Below are 17165 nucleotides of genomic sequence, written 5' to 3' on the forward strand. Positions count from 1 at the left end.
GTGCTCTGCTCCAGCCCTGGGGGGCACCTGGGGGGTCCTGGTTTCTTGGGGATGGTGGGATTCAGCCCCAAAGCTCCTCAAAGACACTGTTCCCTCCTCACAAAAAGCCACCAGGAGGGGGAAAGGGCTTTATTTGCAGTGGGGCTGTGGGTGCGGGGCTGGGGCACAGTGTGGACCCCTCCCAGCCCGGCCTCGGGGTCAGCGGGAGTGTCCAGTGTCCAGGGGGGAGCGGCGGGAGGAAGCCTTGAACACGACGTCCTGTGCCTGCGCCCGCCTCGCGCTGCCGGGACAGAGACCAGGGTGAGAGGGGAGTCTGCGTGGAGCTTGGGGCCCCCGCTGTGGAGGTCCCTCTGAGGGGTCTGGGGGCGTCTCACCGCATCCGCTTGGCCCCAAAGTGGACGGCGAGGAAGAGGCCAACGCAGCCGGCAACGGCGCCGAAGATGATGGCAATGACCTCACCTGTGTGACGCCGGGGGAGGGGTCAGAGGGCTCCAGGGGTGACCCCCCCAGCCCGGCCTCTCAGCCTGGCCCTACCTGTGGAATATCCCTCTGGCTCTGCAAGGGAAAGGCTGGGGTCAGGGCCAGCACCTTGTGCCCAGCTGGGGCTCCAGGAGCCCCGTGAGGGGCGCAGGGGACCCTTCCCACCCCTCCGCTCACCCCTGCGGAAGGACGAGAGCACCAGGCGCTGGTTCAGCTCCTGCGGGGCTCGGAAATTGTCCACCAGGAGCTGGGGCTCTTCTGGCTCGGCCTCCTCCGTGGAGTAAAGGCTTCCCTGTAGCTGCTCCAGCTGGAAGGGGAAGGGGAGTGCGCTGGGGAATGTGTTTGCCAAATCCGGGGGACTCCCCGCAGAGCGGGTCCTACCTGGGCCTGGCTGATGCGGACGGGCTGCGGGAAGAGGGTCCAGAGGACGCTCTGGAAGCAGGGTGGGGTGGTCAGGGACCCATTGTACCGGTAGTAGCGGTCGAGGTGCGCGGGCAGCAGGTCCTGGATGCTGAAGGAGGGGATGGCCACCGTCTGCCCTGTGGGGGGGAGCAGTTGGGGGGTGCTGGGAAGGGGATTGGGGGTTTCCCCCTCCCTCTCCTCACCTGCGTAGCGGATGCTGCCCAGATGCCTCAGGATGTTATCATAGGCGGGGTGGGGGTCATCTCCCACCTGGAGGAGGGGGGGGGGGGGATCAGTGAGGGGCTGAGGAAGCGTGGGTGGGTGGGGGGCATGGGTGTGGGGTCTGTACCTCCAGGAGGACGCCGAGCACGGCCAGCCCACCGGGGTGCTGCTGCGCCACGCTGGCGTCGGCGAAACGCTCGGCATCGAAGTGCACCACGTGCATCTGCGGCACATTGAGGACCCCCTCAACCCCCCGCCCTGCCATCCCCTGCCCCAGCTCCCATCCCCGCATCTCCTGCAGTGCCCAGGCCTGCTGCCCGCTCCTGGACCTGCTCCCACTCCGTTTTACACCCTTTTTTTTTTTTTTTCCTGCGCCCCATCCCCTTCCTGCACTCATTTCACATCCCTGAACCCGTTTCCCTCACCAGGACCCCTTTTCCGTTCCCTGCAGCAAATTCCTGCAATGCAAACCCATTTTCCACACTGTTCTCATGTTGCTTCCCACACTGACACCCCTTCCCACAACCACTTCCCACACAGTTCCCATGCCATTTCCTGACCCCAGACCTGTTCCCGCCGTCTTTTCCTACCCCATTCCTCATCCATTTCCCGCTCCAGACCCATTTTTGGAGCTGTTCCCCGTCCGGCCCCCAGCGTCCCCCGGTACCTCGGCGGGGGCGCGGTGCCCGTCCAGCAGGTGCTCAGCGCCAGCGGCGTGGCCGGGCCGGCCCCAGTGGAAGTGGAGCTGTACGGCGGTGAAGGTGTGGGGCAGCCCCCGGAGTCGCAGGGAGGGTGGCAGTGCCAGCACGACTGCGGGACAGGGAGTCAGCAGGGCTGGGACACCGGGGGCTCCCCGGCTCTCCCCCTGGCGCTCACCGGTGTGGCCGTTGTTGGCGAGGCTTAGCTCGGGGCTCTCGGGGTGCTCGTAGCCCTCGGGCTGGAGGGGTGGCAGGGACAGGTCCGGCTGTGCCCGCGCCGTTGCGATGTCGATGGGTGACTGTGCCCGGCCTCCGCACTCCGGGTGTCCCTCATGCCAGTGCTGCTGCCCGTGGGGACCTGGGGGCAACCAGAGACCAGGTGGGACCCCCCCACCTCACCCCGGGGGCTGCTTCACCCAGCAGAGCCCTGTGACCCAAAACGCCCTCAGTGTCCCCCAAACCGGGACACGGGTGACATTCCCAAGGGCTTCGTTAATCTGCTGAGGACATTTTTTCCGGCCGGGGGAGCGGAGACAAAGCCGAGCCCGCAGGGCCGGGGGGGCACCCATGGGTCCCCTGGGCCCGGCAGGATGGGGCTTAGTAGGATTTGGCCAAGGCCGGATCCTAATTGGATTTGGCAGCATGAGCCTTATGTAAAGGAGCACAAAGGGACCATTGGAGCGAGGGGGCAAGGGGGGACAGGAGGGGGAAAATGGGGGGCTGCACCCATTCCCTCCCGCCTGTCCTAGGGGACCCAGGTGTCTAGAGGGGAGCGAGGGGCGGCTGTCATGCACCCATCTTCTTCCCATTTGGGGTGCCCAGATGTCCACGATCAAGGGGGGCTGTCACCCATCCACCTCCCTACCCTCTGGGGAGACCCATGTAAGCCCCCCAGCTCAGCGGGTGTGGGGGCTGGTTTCAGGGGGGGAAGATAAATGGGGGCTCCCTGGGTAGGACCAGACTCACCCTCGTACGTCCAGTGAGGACCTGTTGAGGAGAGCGGAACATTTGGGTGGGGGCTCGGCTGAGCCCCCTGGCCCAACATGGGGGCACCTGAGGGGGTCAGGGCTGCATCCCAGAGCGGGATCTGCCGGGGCACCCCGGGGGGACTCACCAGCGGGCAGGGCAGGGGCCAGGCCCCCCAAGAGCAGCAGCACACTCAGCATGGCGGGGGGCAAGGGGGACCGGGTGACACCGGCCCGGCCCTAAATACCCACCCAGGGGGACAGGCCCCCCCGGGAGGACGGGGAGGGATGGAGGGGCCATGCCCGGGGTGTCGGGAGGGTGGAGATGACGCTGTGGGCTTTACAGGGGCTGTGGGGCTGCGAGCTCTGGGGTTTTGGGGTGAGGGGTTTGTAGGAGCGAGCTCTGGGGTTTTGGGGTGAGGGGTTTGTAGGACTGAGGTTTGTGGAGCTCTGGGGGGCTCTGAGGGTTTGGGGGGGCCTGAAGAGGGGCCCCCTCTTAAAGGGGGGGTCCCCCTCAAGAGGGTCCCCTTGCGGAGGGTAGTCGGGTGGGGTCTTGGGGCGGCCTGGGGGTCACCCTGTGCCTCGTGGGGAGAAGAACTGGGCTGGAGGTTCTGGGCCCTGGGGGGATTTTAGGAGGAAGATGAGGGAGTGGGGGGGGGGGGGTCGGGGGCACTCGGGGGGGAGCCCCAGGCAGACCCTGCAGGCGCTCCCCGGCCCCGCCCCTCCGCGAGAAGCCCCGCCCCTTGGGCGGTCCACCACGCACAATCGTGACGCCATCAATGCTCCGCCCCCACGTGGGGGCCCACGCGCCACCCGGCCGCTGTTATGTAATGGAGGGGGCGGGGCCGCCCCGCCCAGTGGCCGGGACGCGCCCCCGGGGCCGCCGTTCATTGGCTGGGGGCACGGGGGCGGTGCCGGCGGGGGCGGGGGCGTGGCCTGGAACCCCGCAGAACGCGTCCCCCGCTGCCCGCCAGGAGGCGCTGCCCAACGCCGCGTGCCACGAATCGCCATGAGGGGGGCGTGGTCAGAGCACCGCCCCCCAGCCAATCAGCGCGGGGCGGTGGCACGAGCCAATGGGAGCGAGGGGGCGGGGCCTCCTTGGGCGGAGAGGCCAATGGGAGTGCGGCGGGGCGGGGCCCGGCTGGAGGCACGTGCGGCCGCGCACGTGTCCGCGTGGGGCCGCCGCGGGCGGGGCGGGACCGGCACCGGGACCGGGGACAGAGAGATCGGGACACCGGAACAGTGGTACCAGCACCGGGATACTGGTACGCCGACAGTGTAACCTGCTCAGGGACATTGACACCGGCACGGGAAACGGGGACAGCGGTACCAGCAACGGCATCGGGACACTGATACCGGGACAAGAACGGGGACGGTGATACTGGAACAGTGATACCGGCACTAGGTCAGGGACAGGAACAGCGACACCGGTACCGAGACACCGCCACCACCGGAGCTGCAGCCGAGAGCAGGTGGAATCCGGGGTGACCGGGACCAGGGATCCGGGGCGAGATGGAGGGGTCCTCGTCGTGGTTCTGGGGGTCCCAGTGCGGAGGGAAGGGTCCCCAGCACGGGCGAGGCTCCTGCAGGGTGATCTCAGTCCTGGGGAGGGGACGGCAGGTGATGGAGTGAAGGGAGCTGCTGGGGGGGTCCCTGGGCAGTGCCAGGGCCGGAGTGTCCCGGGGCTGGGGCAGGTTGATGTACCGAGGGGGAGGAGTGTGTCCTGTGGCTGGGGGTGTCCTGGCACTGGAGATGGTTCTGGGTGAAGGGCCCCAGTGCCAGGTGGGTCCCTACACCCCTCACCCTGTCTGAGGAGATGCCAAATGTGTTCCCTCGGGGCATGTGAGGTGACACTGGGGATGTGGGGTGACACCCCCATGGGAGAACAAGGCAGTTCCCCGCCTTCCATTTTTGTCCGATATCCCCCTTTTTTTTCCTCAGTGTTTCACTCCCTGCCGCAGACAGCCTCGTCTGGGTGACCCTGCTGGAACTGAACCCAGGGAGAGGCTCCCCTGGGGGGGCCACCCCCGCCATGGAGCCCCCCGCCCGCGCCTGCTCCTGCGGCTCCCCTGTGTCTGACAGTGAGGTCGAGGCTGGCAGCTCCATCCGGAGCCCCCCCAAACCTGAGCGCAGCCGCAAGCGCCCGGGGGGGGCTGGACCGAGCATCCCCCGAATCTCTGCCGTCACCCCGCGAGGGAAAGCGCCCACGGAAAGGGGAGGGGGGGGATGTCCCCCCCAGCGATGGCGATCGCCTCTTTGCCCAAAAGGTGAGTTTGGGGCAGAAAACGAAGGGGCACCCCTAAAGACGGGAGGTGGGGGAAGGCTTGGTCCCCTAAAATACCTGGGTCTGCATTAGTTTCCCCACTTGGAACTGCTGGGAGGGGCTGAGCAGGATTCGGGGGCTGGGAGGGTGTTAAGTGGGGTTTGAAGAGGGGAGGGAGTTGGGGGTGATGCACGAGATCCCCTCCCCAGTCTGGATGCAGCCCAGTCATGTCCTCCTCCCCGTCCTCACAGTGCCAGGAGCTCCGAGGCTTCATCCGGCCACTGGCGGAGCTGCTGGAAGGGCTGCGGCAGGGCCGCTACGACAGAGGTGGGTGCCCCTCGCACCCTCTCCCCCCCCGCCCCGGCCCCTTTTTCCCCCTATGGAGAATTCACACATTTTCGGGACCCCCTAGGGCTGAGCAGCTTCCAACAGAGCGTGGCCATGGACCGGCTCCAGCGGATCATCGGGGTCCTGCAGAAGCCAGAAATGGGGTAAGTGTCCCCAGACGTCCCCGGGGGGCGGGCACAGGGACACCCCCGCGGGTGCCCTCTCTCCGCAAAGGCTGACAGGAGCTCTCTCCCCGCAGTGCCCGGTACCTGAGGACGCTGCTGCAGGTGGAGGCCATGCTGAGGCTCTGGTTCCCCCACGTCGCCCCCAAACCCTCGCTGGACCCAGCCCCACCCGCGGCTCCCCCACGTCGCCGCCCCCCCGCTGGTCCCCCCGGGGCTCCCCGGTGCCGCCGCCTTCCCGGGGACATCCCCGGGGACGTTGCCCTCACCAGCCCCGCAGGGACGGAAGGAACATTACAGCAGCACGGGTCCCCCCAGTGCCAGGCCAGGATCCCCGAGTCCCCTCCGGCGCCGGATGTGTGACGCCCCCCCCGGCTCGGGGGGGGTTAGATCTCGTCTGCATTTCTTGGTTTTGCCTTTTTTGATTGTTCTTTTTTACCTGTGGTCAGTGAGACCCGCGGGCGGGCGGGACTGACCTGGGGGGCCCCGAAGCCCCCCAGAAGCCCCGACCCCGGGGCGGCCGCGTGCCTTGACCAGAGCGGAGCCCCCACCCCGCGGGGGCCAGGCCCTCCCGGGCTTGTGCCTTCCCCCGTGGCGTGGGGTGGTTGGGGGTGAGCACGGCCCCTCAGAGCCGTGGTAGGCGGCTGAGGGGTGTAGACCCCCCTGGGGGGGTTGTCGGTGGAGTGTGGATCCCTCGAGTAGGGATGTCCCACAGCCGGCCCTGCTGGAAGCAATAAACGCCGCGCGAGCGGCCGGGGCCACCCGGAGTCGTGTGCTCTTTCCGTTGGGAGGGCAGGGAATGGGCTCCTGTCCCCAGGGGGCGGAGAGCCGCCCCCGGCCCGTGGTGCCCCTTCATCCCCTCCGCTGTGGGACCTCGAGCGCCCACGGTGCCTCCAGTCCGGGCTACGCGCAGGACCGGCGGGAGGGAGCGGCCCGAGACCCGCACAGGCCCCGCGTGTTCCCCCCGGTCCCGCTGCCCCGAACCCGGCGTCGGCTCTGCCCCGCCGGAAGTCCATGGCACCGGAAGTCCCTCCCAGCGGAAGTGCCGCCATCAGTCACTTCCGGTCCGGGGGCTGAGCGGCGGCGGCTTCACTGGGGTCAGTTGGGGAGAGGACCGGACCGGGATCCTTCGGCCAGGGCCCTACCGGGAGCGGCCTGAGCAGGGCAAGCAGGGAGCGGGGAGTGGCTCGGGGCAGGGACAGCGTCCCGCCAGAACCGTTCGTGGGACGGGGGTTCCCTGCCGTGTTCCCTTGGCGCCTTGCGGGAAGGACCGTGTCCCCGGGAGCGGGGCGGGAAGCACCGGCCCCTCTCTGTACCTGGGGTTCCCTGCCGTGTCCCGGGGCGGGGGACAGGAGGGACTGGCTCCTCCGAGCCCCGAGGCTGCCCGGTCCCAGCCGCTCCGTCCCGCAGCAGTGCGGCCATGGCGAGCCACCTGCGCTTCGTGGGTCGCACGGTGATGGTGCAGAACGGAAACGTGGACGCGGCGTACGGAGTCCTGAACAGGTGAGGATCGGGGGGACTCGCGGGCCCAGGGCCTCACAGCCCGGCCGAGAATCAGAGCCGGGCGGGGTTTGGGCCTGGAGGGGCCCCAATTCCTTCACGTACTGGGTTCAGAACCGGAATTTCTTGAGCAGAAGGTGACGGGAGGTTGATGCTGGGCTCTTCTCACCAGCTCCACGTCCCGCTGCCCTCTGGGATGCGGGTGTAAATAGAGTGAAATAAAGGAATAGCTGAGCATAGAACCAGGCGAGGGCAGCGCTGTTCCTTGGAAAGCGGAGGAGGAGACCGTGCCATCGCTAAGCTGTGTGCTCAGCACACACTTTCGCTGGCCCCACCTTAAAGGAAACTCGGGCGGGATTCCTCCCTCTCCTCACTCTCTTCATGGATGGATTGCGAGGAGAATGAGCTGAGGGTCCCCGTGGGGACCGAGCTGTGTCCAGGGTTTGCAGAGTGGGGTGGTTGTTCCTCCCTCCTCGCACATCCCAGAGCTTTTCCTGCCGCTGTCACCGTTCTCTCCCGTCCCGCAGGATCCTGGCGCAGGACGGCGTGGCCGAAGCCGTGCGGCGCTCCCGGTACTACGAGAAGCCGTGGCGGGCGCGGCGGCGGCGGGCGTTCGAGGCGTGCCGGCGGGTGTACAGCGCCGAGATGGCGCGCAGGATCGCCTTCCTGGCGCGGAGCAGCCGGCAGGACCCCTGGCTGGGCTGCTGAGGGGCCCCAGCCCCAATAAAAACCCTCTCGCTCTGATCTCCGTTAATTGAGTTCGGTTAATGACGGCGCGAGAGAAGGGGCGGGGTCAGTGGGCGGGGTCAGTGGGCGGGACTGAGCGCGTTCCGAGCCCCGCCCCGCACCGGGGCTCGCCCCTCCGAGCGCGCACCCCGGGACCGCTTCTTCCCGGCACCCCCCGCGCGCCTTGCCGCGCACGCGCCCCGCGCTCGTTTCCGCTTCCGCCCCGACGCGCCGTCACCGTCAGGGGCCGCCGGGCCGGGACCGGGACCGGTGTGAAGGAACGGGGCCGGTGAGGAAAACAGGCCCGCCCCGGAGGGCGTGAGGGGAACGAGCGGGCTGCCCGGAGGGAGGGAGGCGGTGGCGGAGGTGGGCCCGGCCCGCGCGGAGCCGCTCTCCCGGCGCGCCGCGCTGAGGGGGCCGGGCCGAGCCCCGGGCCGCGCAGCAGCGGGGGAGGCCGGGCTCTGCGGGGCCGCTTCGGTGCGCGGGGCCGGGGTCGGCGGAAGCCCCGTGTCTGTGGCGGGACCGAGTTCTGTCCGTCCGTCCCTCCGTCCGCCCGTGTAAGGCCGAACGAGGCGGCGGGACCCCGGCGCGGTCGGGTGGTGCTCGGGTACACATTCATTGGTCCTGATGTGGGTTACGAGGGTTGTGTCCCGCCGGGCTCTCGGAGCGCTGCGGCTGGTGGAGCTGCTCTCCACGCTGGCTCTGCTCTCCCGGTGTTACGGGGAAACACCCGTAAAGCTGCTGCTTCCCCTGCAGCTCTTGCTGGAGCTCAGGTCGAATGGAGCCTGAACCGGCTCCTGTGTTAGGACTGAGCCCCGGGGCCCCATTCCCGGCTCCAGGAAGGACAGCTGAATCCCCGGGTTCCATTCCTAGTTCCAGGAAGAACAGCCGTGCCAGTTGTCCATTCCCACAGCCTCGCGTTGGTGCCGTGGCCCCGCAGGGCTCCTGTGAGAGGGAATGCCGTGGTCGATCTCATCCCTAAGGAGATTTTCTCCACGGCTCCCAGATCCGCTTAGGGCCTGGAGCCAGTTAAAAGCAGTTGCAGCCACAGCCCTGGCTGTGAGTTCTGCAGGATCTGAGGGGATGTGACTGTCAGGAAACAGCCCAGATTTGGGGCTGCACCTTGGGGAAGGGGTTCGGATTGGTTTGTGCCCCTGACATGTGGTCAGTGGGAGTGGTTCTCCTGTCCCATGTGTTCCACTGGCCCTGCATCTCCCCTCCCAAACCGTGGAGCAACCCCGTGGAGGGATCTGGGGGAATTTGGAGCCCTTGTCACTGGGCTGGCAGTACGGAGAGACCTGGGGAGCTCAGGGAGGATCCAGGACAGGAGGAGCTGTCCTGGGAACAGACGTTCCCGGTGTGTTTTTGGAAGCACAGCAGTACTACACTGCATCCCTCTGGGATCCCTGAGGGAACACGTGTGGAACGCAGCAACCCCAGGGTCCCCTGTGGGGTCAGCACCTTCCTCCTCATGGGGTTTGGCTCATTTTAGCTCAAGGTTTAAACACAAGGGAGCACAAATTGTCTCCAAGAGCTTTTCCCACCCTGATCCTGAGGGAGAAGGGCACGGAGGTGACAACGCCCCAGGATGTTGCTTTATGTCCTGTGTCTCCTTCCAGCCCTGAGGGGGGTGGCTGCGCTCAGCCCGAGCGGGAATGTCGCTGTCCAAGCGGGAGCTGGATGAACTGAAGCCATGGATCGAGAAGACAGTGAAGCGTGTGCTGGGCTTCTCAGAGCCCACCGTGGTCACCGCGGCGCTCAACTGTGTTGGCAAGGGCATGGACAAGAAGAAAGCGGCCGGTACGTCCAGGGCTGGGCTCCTAAAACAGCCCACACCTCCCCAGGGTGGAGGGGCAGGGGCACAGGGCAATTCTCTCAGTCTCTGTGAGGTGAGTACAGGCAAATCCATCAGACCAGATACAGTGGGAAACTTTGCAATACATTAGAAAATCAGATAAGTAAAATCTAATTTCTTAGTCAAGGAGCTGGAAATGGTAATTTAAGTAGGGTGCTTTTTTTGCCTATTACACCTTAGTTTGTTTCTGTGTGCAGCCTAGACTCCCTTAATCCCTTAGTTTAAAGCTCCTGACAACACGATCCACAGATCTCAGAGTTTCAGAGCCTCAAAAGCCTCCCTGCATTTGTAGAGCTGAATCACACTTAAATTTAAGTGGTTTATATCTTCCCAGGATTCTCCATTCTCCTGCTTGCCTCAAGTTCAGAGTTCTGCACTGATAGGATTTTCCTCTTTTCCAGACCACCTTAAACCCTTCCTGGACGATTCTACCCTACGATTTGTAGACAAGCTCTTTGAGGCAGTGGAGGAAGGACGAAGCTCCCGGCACTCCAAATCCAACAGCGACCGGAACAGGAAGCGGGAGCTAAAGGTGATTATTGATTATTGATTGGTTTTTCTTGTGGTTGGGTGGCCCGGAGGCAGCACTGGTGCTCTGGCACACTCTCCTCTTCCAGAGAGGTACAGCTTGGAACGTTCAAGAGAAATGACTCCTTTCCATGATGAAGTGTGAGAGCCTTTGCCTTGTGGTTCTCTTTCCCAAAGCCAAGGTGGAAGCCTGGCTTTGCCTTTCTGTTAGGCTGGTGGAGTGAATCCATGTGGATCCATCCTCTTTCTCCTCAGTGCTCCTTGTGCTTGTATTTTCATTTGGAGCCTGGGAGAGCTGCTCCCTGTGACTTCACATTGCTCCCTGTGCCCTGACACAGCACATGGGGCTCTGTTGTGGATGATCTGGTGGGTTTTCATTCCCTTTGTCCACCTAGAATCAATAGGTGGTTTTTGGCAACTCCTGTCCTTGCACAGGATTGATTCCAGCTGGGATTCCATTGCTCTGGTGTTTCTCTCTTGCCTAGGTTGGTGGAAGGCTTGTGCATCCAAAGTTGTTTTCACTTCTTTTCTTCTCTTGAGGACTTTTCTCACCATCCTGTAGAATTGCATTGCATTCTGCCAAGTGTGACAGGCCCTCTCTGTGCTGCTCCTATTCACAGTGATTTTCCTCTCACTCTTCCTGAGGTTCCTATTTCATGGCAGTCTGGGTTTCCCCAGCACTTGCAGTCAGCACTGAACCTTGGTGAGACAGAATAATCCTGTTCAGGATCTGAATCTCTTTGGGAGTGTTGGGACAAGGTGCCTCCTCCACTCCCTGTTTTCTCCTAGGAACTTGTTTTCTTCCCTCCATGGCAGTGGGTGCTGGGCTGGTCCCCAGGGCTGTGGGAATGTGAGGATTGAGTGGGGCTGGAGGTCCCAACTGCTGACCTGGGCCTAGTCAGGGGCATGGCAGAGGTGGGGAAACTGGCAGTACCATCACTTGATGATGGCAGGAGTGTGGTGACAGCCTGCTGGGGAGGCTGGAGAGCAAGTGCTGGCAGAGGGATCTGGTGATGGCAGCAGGAGCAGGGCTGGGGGTGCAGCAGGGGACCCTTCCCCAGTGAAGACACAGGTGTGTCTGGCCTGAGCACTGCTGGTGTTCCTGGCTCTTGGCTGAGCCAGAAATTGGGCTAGGCAGCAACAGCAGAAACTGATCCTTCTTCTCTTGGCTTGTGGCATGGAGAGAGGTGTTCCTCCTACCAAATCCTCACTCTTCTCTCTGGAATCATGTTTCTTGGAATTTTTCCACCACGCTCTGGGTCTGTCTGGACCTTACAGGAACACAAAGGTCTCTGAGGTGGTCAGGTCATGGCAGCACTTGCAGAGTGACTGACCCTGCCACAGTGCAGACAATGGAGAGGAATTTGTCTTGGCACCTGTAGATCCCCTAGTGTCGGGCAGTGATGACTCCCAGGGCCACATGCCGTACAGCTTCCCGCTCCTCGGTTCACTCTGGGGTAGGTCATGGCTTGGGAAGGTCAGGAACTGAACGTGAAGTTTCCACACTTTATACTATGGGCAAGTCCTTTCTCTTGAACTTGTAGGTTTTCCAAGAAGTACCTGTGTGGCTGAGGAAGTGTCCTTATAGGATATGAACCGTTGTAGTGAAGAAGGGATTGCAACTAACGCTCCCAACCGGTGTGTATATTTTCTTTTCAAATAACACCTTGACACACACACTACAGTCACCCACCGCACGGAGAGATCCAGGTTTCTGTACACACACCAGACACTGATGATGGAATCCACGGCCGCTGGGCTGGGCCTGACCAGAGCTCTGTGGAAAATGTACCGTGCCTTTTGTTGGGTGACCTGACGCTGCTGAAAGCCCATCAGCGGGGCCATTGCTCCACGTGCTCCCTGAGCTGTGCTTCTCTGGAGTGGCTCCAGCCTTGGATCTGAGCTGGAGTGGTCTGGGGTGGAGTGTGAGGGAACTATGTAGGTGTCCCAACCATCCCTGGGTCCAGGGCCGAATCCTCCTTTTGGGAGGACTGCATGGTTAGGACAGTGTGACAGCGCAGATTCCTTCACCAAATCCTCCAAGTTGGTGGAAGACATGGATATGTTTTTATCCCAGCCAGATCAGCTCTGGGCAGGCTTTTTCTATGTTTTCATGTTGCCGAGACCTTCAATCTACTCTGTGCCAGTCCCCTACTCCAAGCACCTGAGGGAGTGGTGGTGGCTGTTAGGCAGGTGCATCCCTGCGATGTCTCCTGTCCTTCACGCTCTTGCATGGACGTCCCTGGTGTTTCTCTGGTGGGGGGCCAGGGCCCAGGCTCGGCACGGGCTCAGTCTGCTCGTGCTGCCTCGGAATTCTGCCTTATGGAGCCGGAGCTGAGACGTGCTGGTGGTTTCTCATCTCAAATCCTGGTCTGGGAGGAAAACGCTCTGTTCTAACCACAGCTTTCTGATCTTTACATTAGGATGTGTTTGGTGATGACTCTGAGGTCTCCAAAGAATCCTCTGGCGTCAAGAAGCGGCGCATCCCACGGTTTGAGGAGGTTGAGGATGAGCCTGAAGTTATTCCAGGCCCACCATCGGAGAGCCCAGGGATGCTGACTAAGCTCCAGGTCAGTCCAGCTGCGCCATGTCCCAACACAGTGTAGAGTTTATCCTAAGTTGTATCCCAGATGGAAGATTCATATCCCAGTGGCAAAGAAAAACTCACTGTCTGTTTTCCCACAGATCAAACAGATGATGGAGGCAGCCACCCGGCAGATTGAAGAGAGGAAAAAGCAGCTGAGTTTCATCAGTCCTCCGACACCACAGGTATCTACTGCAGGCAGCGGGCAAATCCTGCACATCTCTGGCCACTGTTTCAGCTGTGATACATGTTGGCCTGGGTCTGCTGGAACAGGCACGGAACAAAACTTCCTTCTCTGTCAACAGCCCAAAATTTCTTCTTCATCCCAATCGGAACGGCTCCCCATCGGCAACACAATCCAGCCCTCGCAAGCAGCCACGTTCATGAATGATGCCATTGAGAAGGCCAGGAAAGCTGCAGAGCTGCAGGCCCGGATCCAGGCTCAGCTGGCCTTGAAACCAGGGCTCATTGGGAATGCCAACATGGTTGGGTTGGCCAACCTGCACGCCATGGGCATCGCGCCGCCGTGAGTACCCCCAGCGCCAGGCACGGGCTGGCCAGAGGCTTCTCTGGTGCTCTTGGTTCCCATTCAATGGCTTTAATTGTTGCTGAAGGAACAGATTTTATATTAAAAGAGGTGAAATGGAAGTTCCTCCTTCCTTAGCCAAGGTTCCCTAATTGTGCACACAAGGTTGGAATCTCTTCTGGCAGTACAAATGAGCCATGAAAATCGTGGGAATAAGCTCAGGTTTCCTTTGAGTTAGTGCTGTATTCACATATGAATGCAACACATCTTGTCCTGCCCCCAGGAAAGTGGAGCTGAAGGATCAGACCAAGCCAACGCCTCTGATCCTGGATGAGCAGGGCCGGACAGTGGATGCCAGTGGGAAGGAGATTGAGCTGACCCACCGCATGCCCACCCTAAAGGCCAACATCCGAGCAGTGAAGAGAGAGCAGTTCAAACAGCAGCTCAAGGAAAAGCCCTCGGAGGACATGGAGTCAAACACGTACTTTGACCCCCGGGTCTCCATAACCCCAGCCCAGCGGCAGAAACGCACCTTTAAGTTCCACGAAAAAGGCAAATTTGAGAAAATTGCCCAGAGGTTGCGAACAAAGGTATCAGAGGCCTCATCCTGCTGATGAGAGCATGGGTAGGAGGGGGTTTCTCCTCTCCTGGGCTGGGAAGGGACCCAGGGTGGCTTTGATTCAGAATTTTCCAGTCAAATCACCTGAAACTTTTCCTTAAAAACCCTATTTTTGTTGGGATGGCATGTGCCCAAGTCAGCACTTTTGTGTGTAATGGGTTTTCTCACCAGTTTCTCCACCTGTTGAAAGGCAAAATCTCCTTTTTTGACAAGACATTGAAAATTCCCAAGAGAACAGATTTTTCTCTGGCTGAGTGATCAACTCAGAAATGGAGATTTAAAGGAATTTTGTTAAAATGCTCCAAGTTCTTGGGGAGAAGGGGAGAGAAAAAGTCCAGGGATATGGTCCCAAGAGGGAGATCTTCCTTTGGGAATGTCCCAGGAATAAGAGCAGAGTTTTGGCAGGCTTGGGAGCTTCCCCTCACCATCATGTGCTGTGTAGTTTCTCTTGCAGTCTGCTTCAGATTGTTTAAGAACCCAGATAAATCAGGTCTTCACAGGGGTTCTGTTGTTTTGGAATGACCTTTCTGTTCCATTTTTCTTCTCAGGCTCAGCTAGAAAAGCTGCAGGCAGAGATTTCCCAGGCTGCCAGGAAAACTGGGATTCACACTTCCACCAAATTGGCTCTGATCACCCCTAAGAAGGAGCTGAAGGAGGGGGAGATCCCCGAGATTGAGTGGTGGGACTCCTACATCATCCCCAATGGCCTGGATTTGTGAGTATTTCCGGGTACCGATGGGTCTGCCACTGCAGGAATTCAGGAGCTGCATGGTGTGTCTGGGAAGCACATGGGGAAATCATGCCAGATGTTTGTGCTTGAGCATCAAATTCCATCTCTCACCTTCAAGATACAGGCACTGGGTTTGCTCCCAAAGTTTCTCTGGGGGTTGTAATAGGCAGCTGTTGTGGAGTTGGGAGGATATTTTAGCCCAGACTTGGGGAGGTTTGCTTTTGTTTCCAAGCTGGAGCATTCCACACAAGTTGTGTTCATGATGGATGTGAGGCCTTGCCTCTGAACCCCAAAATGGAGGAGGACACCTGTACATTAACACCATGGCTCTGGGGGTCTCCTTGATCCCATCGAGCTCTGGGTTGGGATTTGTGCTCGTATTTGTGCTGGGAATTCTGCCATGAATTCCAACTCTTTCCTTTCTAGAAAAGGCGGGGCGACCTCAAAGAAAGACGAGTACTTTGGGATCACGAACCTGGTGGAGCACCCGGCCCAGCTCAGCCCCCCAGGTATGGTCCTGGCTTGGGGGCTTTGGCTGTTCAGGCAGCCCCAACCCTTCCACGGAGCACTGCCAGTGTTCTTCTGGTCCTGGTGGAGCCCTGTGTCCCCTGGATCCTCCAGGGCACATTCCTGATGGTCTCATTTCCTTGCCAGTGGACAGTGACACGCCGGTGACCCTCGGTGTGTATTTAACAAAGAAAGAGCAGAAGAAATTACGGCGCCAGACACGGCGAGAAGCCCAGAAGGAGCTGCAGGAGAAGGTCAGGCTGGGCCTGATGCCACCACCAGAACCCAAAGGTGAGTGACAGCTAGGCCCTGGCCAGACAGGGATGTGTTGGGAATGCTGACAGCAGCACAGCCTTGGTGGGATTGCACGGATCTGAAATCCACACAGACAGTGGGTTTTTATGTGTGTGCAAGTGCTCTGGTGGAAAAAGGCTCCAGTGGGAGCCTCTCCCATTGCCATGTCCAACAGGAGCCCTCCCAGCACCTCTTTCATTCCTTTGCAGTGAGGATTTCCAACCTGATGCGGGTGCTGGGCACGGAAGCTGTCCAGGACCCAACCAAGGTGGAAGCTCACGTCCGAGCGCAGATGGCCAAGAGACAGAAGTAGGTGGCACCTTGTACTGTGACATTTTGGGACACTTTTGGCTAGGTTTAGTTCTGGTGTTTTGTTTAGGGGCAGTCTTTTCAGTGGTACCTGTTTGTTTCCAGGGCTCACGAGGAAGCAAATGCAGCAAGGAAGCTCACAGCAGAGCAGAGGAAAGCCAAGAAGGTGAAAAAGCTCAAGGAAGATGTTTCACAGGGAGTTCACATAGCTGTGTACAGGTGAGTGAGCTCCAGGAGTTCAGAGAGAGCTCGCAGGTGAGCTCTGTTGCTGGGCCTGGTTGGGACAGAGGGACCTCTGAGGGCTGGGATAACAGTTCTGGTTTTCCACAAATACTTGATTATTTTTTTCATCTTATCCTTAGGGTCCGAAACTTGAGCAATCCAGCAAAAAAATTCAAAATTGAAGCAAATGCTGGGCAGCTGTACCTCACGGGTGTGGTGGTCCTGCACAAAGATGTCAACGTGGTGGTGGTAGAAGGAGGTGAGGCCCTCTAGGCAGGCTTGGGTCACCACAGAGCATTCCAGAGCTTGCCTCCAGCAGGAATTGCTATGGAAATTGGTGACAGGGATAGGGAAGGACAAGGAAGTAAGGAGGCAATTACAAACTCCCTTAATTACATCATTAATGGGGTTAGCAATGACTGCAGAGTGCAGTAATCCAGTCAGAAAACCTGGATCATTCTATGAGGAAGGGAGTCTCTGCCAGCTGCAGGTTAAGAGATTTTCTGAAAATGTTTTGATTCTTCCACAGGCCCGAAAGCACAGAAGAAATTCAAACGTCTTATGCTCCATCGAATAAAGTGGGATGAGCAGACATCAAACACAAAGGGAGAGGGTGAGCAATGCTGTGCTGGTGTGAGAGGTGGGGAGTCCTGCTCCTGCTCTACCTCCGGGACTAAATGGGCTTTTATTGGTGGGGTTTTTCCAGATGATGATGAGTCTGATGAGGAGTCCGTTAAGAAAACAAACAAATGCTCTCTGGTTTGGGAGGTGAGTCATGGTGGTGGTTCCATACCAGGATGTGGCTCTGAGGTGGGATCCAACTCTCTATCACATTCCTTGAGCTGTAGCCTGAAAAAACGTGGAATATTGCCGTGTTCCCCACATCCCCTGGAGCTGCATTTTCTGCGCAGAGGGTGGGAATTGGGGTGTCACCGCTCGTCTCCCTCCAGGGCACGGCGAAGGATCGCAGCTTTGGCGAGATGAAGTTCAAGCAGTGCCCCACGGAGAACATGGCGCGGGAGCACTTCAAGAAGCACAGCGCCGAGCACTACTGGGACCTGGCGCTCAGCGAGTCCGTGCTCGAGTCCACAGACTGAGCCCGGCCACGGCCCCGCTCCTGCCCCACAGCCCCTGAGCCAGACAGCTCCCTTCACTCTCCTCAGCACCCCCATTAAAGACATATTTTTTAAAACACATCGCTGTAGTGTGTTTTTGGGTAAAGAGGG

At 60.5% G+C, this 17165-nt stretch overlaps 4 protein-coding genes across 8 annotated transcripts; 3 read left to right on the forward strand and 1 right to left on the reverse strand.

Moving 5' to 3' along the window:
• Positions 1–117: 117 nt before the first annotated feature.
• CA14 (carbonic anhydrase 14) lies at positions 118–6961 on the reverse strand. The gene is made up of 10 exons (XM_066337878.1): positions 6856–6961; positions 1981–2160; positions 1772–1914; positions 1232–1327; positions 1086–1152; positions 862–1019; positions 658–787; positions 535–555; positions 375–459; positions 118–280 (listed from the first exon to the last, which is right to left on the reverse strand). Exons 1-10 carry the CDS (start codon positions 6959–6961, stop codon positions 199–201), a joined length of 1068 nt encoding a protein of 355 aa, XP_066193975.1. The 3' UTR covers positions 118–198.
• CIART (circadian associated repressor of transcription) lies at positions 4143–6300 on the forward strand. The gene is given in 6 exon segments (XM_066337880.1): positions 4143–4239; positions 4729–4922; positions 4924–5034; positions 5282–5357; positions 5443–5521; positions 5617–6300. Coding segments are annotated over 5 exon segments (675 nt in total). The 5' UTR covers positions 4143–4239; positions 4729–4799; the 3' UTR covers positions 5903–6300.
• MRPS21 (mitochondrial ribosomal protein S21) lies at positions 6590–7783 on the forward strand. Of its 2 annotated transcripts, XM_066337882.1 has the most exons (3): positions 6590–6636; positions 6950–7042; positions 7567–7783. In XM_066337882.1, exons 2-3 carry the CDS (start codon positions 6960–6962, stop codon positions 7745–7747), a joined length of 264 nt encoding a protein of 87 aa, XP_066193979.1. In that variant the 5' UTR covers positions 6590–6636; positions 6950–6959; the 3' UTR covers positions 7748–7783. The 2 variants fall into 2 exon arrangements, with proteins under 2 accessions (XP_066193979.1, XP_066193978.1); XM_066337881.1 differs by lacking the exon at positions 6590–6636 and having other exon boundaries at positions 6909–7042.
• Positions 7784–7931: 148 nt separating this feature from the next.
• Positions 7932–17133, forward strand: PRPF3 (pre-mRNA processing factor 3). Of its 4 annotated transcripts, none has more exons than XM_066337874.1 (16): positions 7936–8054; positions 9385–9565; positions 10022–10152; positions 12572–12718; positions 12834–12917; positions 13038–13258; positions 13542–13848; positions 14426–14592; positions 15034–15116; positions 15262–15405; positions 15618–15717; positions 15823–15936; positions 16080–16198; positions 16469–16552; positions 16646–16707; positions 16890–17133. In XM_066337874.1, the coding sequence occupies exons 2-16, from the start codon at positions 9421–9423 to the stop codon at positions 17034–17036; spliced, it is 2055 nt and encodes a 684-aa protein (XP_066193971.1). In that variant the 5' UTR covers positions 7936–8054; positions 9385–9420; the 3' UTR covers positions 17037–17133. The 4 variants fall into 4 exon arrangements, with proteins under 4 accessions (XP_066193973.1, XP_066193971.1, XP_066193972.1 ...); XM_066337875.1 differs by lacking the exon at positions 7936–8054 and adding an exon at positions 8349–8372; XM_066337877.1 differs by lacking the exons at positions 7936–8054; positions 9385–9565 and adding an exon at positions 11693–11786 and having other exon boundaries at positions 10025–10152.
• The last annotated feature ends 32 nt before the right edge of the window (positions 17134–17165 follow it).

This window comes from Sylvia atricapilla, chromosome 30, assembly GCF_009819655.1.
Source record: "Sylvia atricapilla isolate bSylAtr1 chromosome 30, bSylAtr1.pri, whole genome shotgun sequence".
In the NCBI taxonomy this organism is placed as follows: Eukaryota; Metazoa; Chordata; class Aves; order Passeriformes; family Sylviidae; genus Sylvia; species Sylvia atricapilla.